The sequence below is a fragment of the Porcisia hertigi genome, chromosome 31 (genome assembly GCF_017918235.1).
Source record: "Porcisia hertigi strain C119 chromosome 31, whole genome shotgun sequence".
In the NCBI taxonomy this organism is placed as follows: domain Eukaryota; phylum Euglenozoa; class Kinetoplastea; order Trypanosomatida; family Trypanosomatidae; genus Porcisia; species Porcisia hertigi.
The window spans coordinates 386027-393758 of NC_090590.1; the positions used below are offsets into that span (position 1 = coordinate 386027).

Consider the following 7732-nt stretch of genomic DNA (forward strand, 5'->3'; position numbering starts at 1 on the left):
ATTTGTTCTTTTTGTTTTTTTTCCTCCACTGAAACTTCAAAACAGCAGTGTGAGAAAAAAAGAGCACGAGTAGCACAGACTTTATAAAGTAGAATGCACGACTCGAAGACGTGGCTTATACGTCGGTGGGCACACATACTTTGACGCATCCAGTCGTGCCCATTCCTTTGGCTCCTTTTTTTTCTTGACTTTCACTACACAACTCCCCTTTTTCTCCCATAATTTCTCTCTCGTCGACGTGGCGCCCGAGATCCTATAAAAAGGGCGAACATGTTTTTCCCTAGTCCCTTCGCAATACAAGATGAGGGCAGGAGGGGAGGGAAGGGGGAAGGGGGGGGTGACCATGACGGCACGCCAGACACACAGACACGGAGGAAAAAAGGTGGCCACGAAAGCGGTTAGGGAAAACAAAGGTAAACACATGTAGTCGTGAGATCTAAAACAACCAGGAGAAAAAGCGGAGAATGTGTGGCCGATTGTTGCCAACCTCCACCCCCCACTGTCTATACGGGATGTGCGTATAATCACCAGACTCGGTTATCTTTTCAAGGGGGAAACTCTCAACGTCAACCGGCTGCGTTTGGTGCACACATTTTTCTCACCGTCTTTCGTATCGGTTGAAGGGCACCCCCTGTCATCGCCAGAGGAAGCCAGCGGGTGAATGGGGTAGGGGTCGGCCATCCCCCTCCTTTCGATTTTGTGAGTCGTCACACCATCTCACCTCTTGCCCCCATCCACAGAGAAAAAAAAAGATTTCAGAAGAATGGAAAAATACTGTCGATAGGGGAACGCGTGTGCACTCCTTTCATCAACGAAGATAACAGGGGGTCATCCTATGCATAGAGGCACACAACGCGTGCGTGAAAAAGATGGGAGTGTTAGTGTTGAGTGGTGGGGACGGCTCCGAAGTGAGAGTGCAACTGACCATAAAAAAAATCTGCAAGAGGGGAAGAGGTGAGGTGGGGGGGGGGAAGGGGGATGCACTGTGCCAGCTTTTTTCCCTCCGCTTTTCTTGGCCAAATGCATCCTGCTCACCAGCTTAGTCCTTGTGATGCTGCAGCCGCTCAGCTCCAACACAACTTCTGCTGTATGGTAGATGGACATCACCAAAAAAAAAAGGGGTGTGTGTGATGTACTTCTGCTGCCACGACACTTTTTTTTTCAGGCACCTTTTCTGCAGCATCGTGTTCCGAGAGATGATTTGGGGGGGGGGGGGCTTCACCTCAACGTGGCTGCCTCGAAAGAAAAGACTCCCTCATGTTCCCCAGATAGTATACATGGATGACGAAGGACAGGAGACGGATGACGGTGCCCCCCACAGTCGTGCCTCTCTCTCCGGTGTCATTTTTTTGTTTATTTGTCGGGGGAGGGGGGGGGGTATAGGCGATCAGGATACGACTTGACTACTTTCTTGGAGGATACTTCAGGCGGTGTGTGAGGGAAACCAAAGATCATGAGCGAATACACTATGCAGACTGTGTCCGAGTTTAGTGAGGGCGCTGTTCGAATCGAGAGGATGAAGCCAAAATTGTTCCACCTTGATAGCCTAAAGGATGGGCCACATGGTGGTTTAAAACGCGAAGTTGTCAAGGGCGCCGACAGGCCCCCCTCTCCGTCGGCTCAGTGGCCTCCCCTGCAGACATCGGGGTACACACACACGCACACACGAGCGGTGAAAACTGCTGCCAATCACGCTAGAGTCGAAAGGGGAGAAAACAAAAATATGTGCTTGTGTATATTTGTGTACATCTATATGATCCCCTCTCTCTCTCTTTATATACACATCTATATATTTGATGCCACAGGCTAATCTGCTGGCCAACCGTGCCGCTACCGTGGAAAGCTGAGAGTCCCAGTCCTGACGTTTTAGAAACGCCATGTGCAATTTGGGAAAGGACGCAGCTCTGTGACCGTCAATCTGCACGGTCACTAGCGGGAAGATGCAAATATATGTACATATATATATATATATAAGCTGTGAGTGGTGTGTGCGTGGGGCGGTGTGCGCAAAAGGCCTCGTTATGAATTGACGACACCACCGAGGGGTTTGGAGGCCGCGAGTAGATCAAGCCTCATCACCAACCAAAAGTTGACACTGCCGTAGAGAGACTACGAGTCATCGCCTGTCTATGGTCTTTGTTCACTGGGGGGGGGGAGAGAGAGTTGGTTTCACCCGCGGAATCAAAGCGTAGGACACACTCACATTCACTAACAACAACAACAACCAGACACAAAACGGTGGTGTTTTAGATAAAAATCTCGATCAAGTCGGCATCGGCAAAGGAGCGGCGTTTGCATCTCTGGGGGAAGGGGGGAGAGGGGCGCAGCGCAACGTGAAGCGGAGCGCTTCGAGCCAAATGACTGCGTGTGAAAACAGTTAAAAGGGGGGGAAGAGCGGCGTTCTCTTGTACGGATGCTGTTATTTCCCAAATGGAGAGTCTCTCTTCAGGAGAGAAAATGAGACAATGAAGCAAGGCGAGGCAGGGGAGTGGGGTGGGGGGTATTCAGGAGACACAGGTTTGCGTCGATTGAGCATTTGACAAGAAAAGGGAAGAAGAAAAACACCGGTGCGCTTGCTCGACAATATCGATGTACGCAAGGCTGCCAAAGAGCCCGGCCGTCTCTCTACCCTCCACTTCCCCCCCCCCCCCCCCCCCCACACCTGCTTTTTTTTTCAGAGAAAAAAAAAGTGTTTGTGGGGTGCTGCTTGCAAATCTGTTTGATGGGGTGGCCAACTGCATTGGAGCTGATGAACTCGAACATCTCCGACAACTGAGACTGTGCCCCGAGGTAGCCTGCCCGCGTTTTATTTTCGCATGTGTGTGAGTGTGCGTGTGTGTGACACTCGAGATTCCATTTAAACCGCCCAACAAGTGGGTCAAGGCACACACCTTACCGAGTCTGTCATGAAGCCCATTTGCCTCGTACAAGACAGTCATATGCCGAGGTCGCAGCAATCAGAACTCGGGACATGGCAAACGCCATCTCTGCTTTCAAAAAATCGAGCTCAGAGGCACCACGAAATTGTCTGAAACCCACATACATTATAGCAGTCGATGATGTAATGCCTTCATCACGACAACGACGTGTCCTCTCCCGTGACAACACAGAGAGTGGCCAGGTGCGAACATCCTTTGGATGTTATCGACACACACACACACACACACACCGAGAGTCTCGCTCTCTATCGTATACATGGTACAAAACGTCATCACCCGATACGGGTGGATGCACCCAACACTTCGTCGTCGTTGCATGGCTACCCTGGGTGACATGAGGTGCAGAGTGTACCAAGTCGGTGGCCGGTGCAACTAAAGGTGACATCAGCGAAAGAAAAGTTGATCAGGATCTCCCTCGCCTCTCCCTCAAGAAAAAAAAGGGGGGGGGAGAATACACAGAGCCCTTCACACCCCAAGTTTGGAGAGGAGGGAGGGAAGGGAAGGGAGGAGGTGGAGGGGGGGGGGAGAAGAATGCGCGCGGCGTCAGCAACGAGTAAATGGGAACTCGATTGGGGCCTTTTTTGTTATTGTTAGAGAAAATTTTAAAGGAGGAGGAGGAGGAGGGGGGGGAGATCACATCCCACGAACAGAGGAGACAAAAAAAGAGAGGTTATAACAAAGTGAAAAGAAAGACAACGTGGCGCGCGACACACACACACACACACACCAACCGTGCATTTATGTACATGGGCAAACAAAGATGGAAATGGAGAAAAAAGAAAACGTGTGTGACCCGATCCGTCAGACCACTGCCGCCCAAAGTCAACTTAAAAATTAGACAAAAAGCGCAGTCCTAAAACCCGCGAAAAAAAAAGAAAAGAAAAAAAGCCACCCACGCAAATTTGTGTGTATAAATATGGATATATACACACACACACACATATATATACTTATATATATATACACAAATGTACTTCGCCCTCTGTTGTTGGTGTCTCCCCCTTTCCCTTCTTCCCGAAGGGTGTGCGATGAGGTGACGAAGGAGGAGGAGGAAAAGGAGGAGTAGCGCAAAGACCGGGGGAGAGGGAGGGGGGTGGTGACGTGTGTGTTAGATGGGTACGAAAAAAAAAAACAAGAATGCGAACAAGGAAAAAGAACGCACAACGTCATGAATAACGAGTTCAGATAGTCAGTGAAGGTGTATCCAGTGCAAGAACGTGTACCCCCAAAAAAAAGAATACAACCCCTCCCCCCTCCACACACACAGTGGATAATTGATGTACTTGAAGAGTCATCAGGGACCGAAAAATGCGATGGGGAGGAGGAGACCTACGCTCCACACATGCCGTGAGGGGTATGTATATCCCATTCAGAGATGAAATTCCAGGATCGTTCCAAGCACGCGACAAAATCATAGGCGACAACAACAACACAACAAAAAGACAACAAAAAGATTTGAGACCCCCCCCCCAAAAAAAAAAAAAGAAATCAGAGACAGTGTATCATGCCCATTGGCAGCGAAAAAAATGTCTCACATCAAGAACAGCGCCACCACTTTTTTTCTTCCACGCCATACTGTAAATGCACTCTGATGCGCCAGATGCAGTGTGTGTGTCTGGTGGTGGTGCAGAACATCAGGGTATGAGAAGCACTAGCCGCGGAGGGACGCTCACCTTTTAATGGGGGGGGGGGGGTCACCTGTGAGGTGCGCCACGCCTCGAGCATCTTTTTTCTTTTCCACCTCTCTTTTATCCTGGGGCACCCCGAGTTCGAGTGCGACTGGGATCACGGAGTAGACGACGTTCCACTGTGTAGAGAGAGAGAAGAAGATATTGCAGACAGGCGAACAAGGCCACGCCGCAGAAGGAAAAAACGACGAGTGGGATGCAGATGACGCGTGCACTGGTATTGATTACGTCCAGACACGGAGTTCTCGGGAAGTTGAAAGGGAGTGTGCAGGCGCAGAGGGGGTCGCCAAAGAACACATCCAAGCACGAGGAGGTATAGCCGGAGCACCTCTTCTCCAGGTAGTAGTCGCACAGCGGCACCGGCTCCACGCCAGCGGCAATCGTTTCGATGATTCGTTGTCTCCCTAGCGTCCTTAGTAGGCCAATGCCATTGAGGAAGCCACACACTATAGCACCGCCACCGGTGATGGCACGCACAACGAAGAGGGCAGCGTTACTCCGCAGAGGAATGCGCATAATCAACGCGTGCACCACTACAGCGCAGGCCCCGCCAGTGGACACGAGCAACGTAGCGATGCTGAGCACCACGTTGTTCGACAGCAGTTCAGAGGTCACTGTATCCGTCAAAACACCAAAGGCCAAGGCGTAGTATAAGCCGTGAAAGACCAACAGGATAAGCACGGAAACCCCTACGCAAAATGTGCGCTGAGGCAGGTCGGTGAAGAAGAGGTCACCGGTATGGGCGAAAAGACCACTCGGACCACCTTGGATGCCCGCATCGCGTGTCCGCGTGCCAGCAGAGCAGTTTTTTTCTCTGTAAATCTCGCGGTCTACCGTCAGCAGGTTGGCAAGTTCTTCTTTGGCCACTCTCTCCAGGAGTGGATCATCACAGTGGACGTGGCCGCATCGTGTGGTGAGGTAGACACTCAGTGGCATCTGCGTCAGGTTGCCGCCCTGGCACGAATGAGCCAGGTAACGTCGAATGAGCATGCGTAGGGTTTGCATGTCAGCGAGATTCTTGGACGGGTCCTGAAAGAGTGATTGGAAGGCGCAGGCAGTGTCTCGGACAAAAACGAGGCCCTTCACATCTTTTCGAAGAAAAGAGACGTACGGTAGAGGGCCAACGGAGCCCTCAAACCGCACAATTCGACGGCGGCGGTGCTGATGTGTGTTTGCTTGCGCAAGAGACGACTTGTTGTTTCCAGAATGATCCGCTGGAAACACAAATGTGGGCGTGTCAGTTCGTTGACCAAACCCAGTGACCCCAGCTTCGCACTGTGCGGCACTGCCGCTGCTCCGCTGTGTCGAAAACAATGGGTGCGGCTCGTGAGTTTCAGTCGCTGCAGTCACCTGGTGATGTGTCCCACCGTGCCACAACACACTTGTTTCCTCAGAACTCCCCCTTAACGGGCCTCTGGGGGAGGGCCACTGCTGCCGCGAGGGTGACAGTGAGACGGTGTTCACAGGGCCATCCCCGATGGCGGTGTTTGGAAAGGACACTTCTAATGGAGACGCATTGGTGGAAAACACGTTGTCGCTCTGAGTCCTGCGGATTGGCTGGCCATCCATGGCAGAGGAGACGATCCCCGCCTCACCCTGACGACGGGCTTTGAAGTCTTCCTCTGTGTACCGGTGAACGTGGGCAAGTACCACTGTCGTCTTGGTGACGATGCTGAGGCGGCCCGTGTAGTACATTCGCTGCTGAATGCCCTTCACGTTGGCGATGATACTTAGAGTGGCGCCCTGGCCAATCGATTTGAGCACCGTGGAGCGGAGTACAGGAAGGTGCGCCATCGCTTGGTTGATGCTCATGTTCACGCGACTGAGAATCACGTCCATGGGTTCTTGGGTCTCCGGGTTCGCTCCAGGTCTCTCGGGGAGATTGTCATTACTCAAGCCTTCCGATTCGGTCGGAAGTGACCCTGTCTGCCCCCACACCGGTTGGAGCACGTTCGAGTATCTCTGCTCCTGCGTGGTGCTGTGGTTCGGGGATAGTTCGGGGTCAAGCACTCCAGAGGCGTTCAACGAGAGCGGCGTGTGAGGGCTGCCAAGAGGAAGCGTGGTGATCCTCGCTTGTGTCGGCTCCTGGAGCGTCGTTCTGCGTCTCCGCCGGGCCGTGGTTTGCACAGACGCCATGTATCGTGAACACCGCTCCCGGCCACGGCGTAATTGGCTGGTGGGTCTCCAATACAAATACGCCAACACACACCCTCTACTGGGGGTGAACAATACAGAAGTGATCGCGTGTGCAAGTTGGCGGGAGGGGGAGGGGGGATGCAGCGGTCTCTCCAGAGCTTTTCCAGTGAATAAAGAGGGGTGTTGAAGCTATTTTATAGTGTTTTTTGTTGCTATTGTGTACATCAGTAATGGGAGTTGGAGTCGACTACACTGCTCCCCTGTGTATGCAGGTAGAGGAGGAGGGGGGGGGCGAGAATGACCCCAGCTGCAAGACGCAAAGGATAGTTGTCTCGTTTAGAAAAACAAGGCAGAGGTGCACCTAAACGTTTAAGAGAAAAAAGGAAAAGTGAACATATGTCCACATCTCACCGACTGTGAAGCTCCCAGTGATGAGAGGGGGGGGGGAGGGAGGGAGGGAGGGAGCACAGCGTAGGGGGGGGGGGGGAGAAAAGACACAAATAGCGAGGGGAGTTATCGTGAAAAAAAAGAGAGGAGAAAGAGGGAGAGAGCCGCACCGACAACACGATTAAAATGAAGTAAAAAAAAAAAAAGGTGTTATAGCCTTCTCGTTTGTGTTGGGTTCGGTCACATGAGACAAAATTTTCAGTAAATGAGAAAAAAAAGCGGGCTTCTGTTGAGAGCGAGATAGCGCTTCACACACACACACACACGGAGAGACCCTCCTGCTCTTTCCACACCACCACCAACATACGGCGTGGTGCGTTGTATTGCTTCTGAAGCAGGGGCACCGCTAAGCGACGTGCTTTCGCCAGTGTCCTTCCAATTGCAGAAAATGACTTCAGGAAAAAACGGCTTCCGTTGACAGAATGTGTGTATAATTTTACGTAATCACTGATGCGTGTAGTAATGTGCGTGTGTGAGAGAAGGGTGAGTGGGTGGGTGGGTGGGTGGGTGCGGTTGTATAGA

At 51.9% G+C, this 7732-nt stretch overlaps 1 protein-coding gene across 1 annotated transcript; it reads right to left on the reverse strand.

Annotated features, from left to right (window-relative positions):
- Window positions 1-4687: 4687 nt before the first annotated feature.
- JKF63_03822 (uncharacterized protein) lies at window positions 4688-6466 on the reverse strand (the record flags this gene model as incomplete). Its single annotated transcript, XM_067899820.1, has 1 exon — window positions 4688-6466. The coding sequence occupies one exon, from the start codon at window positions 6464-6466 to the stop codon at window positions 4688-4690; it is 1779 nt and encodes a 592-aa protein (XP_067755026.1).
- Window positions 6467-7732: the final 1266 nt, after the last annotated feature.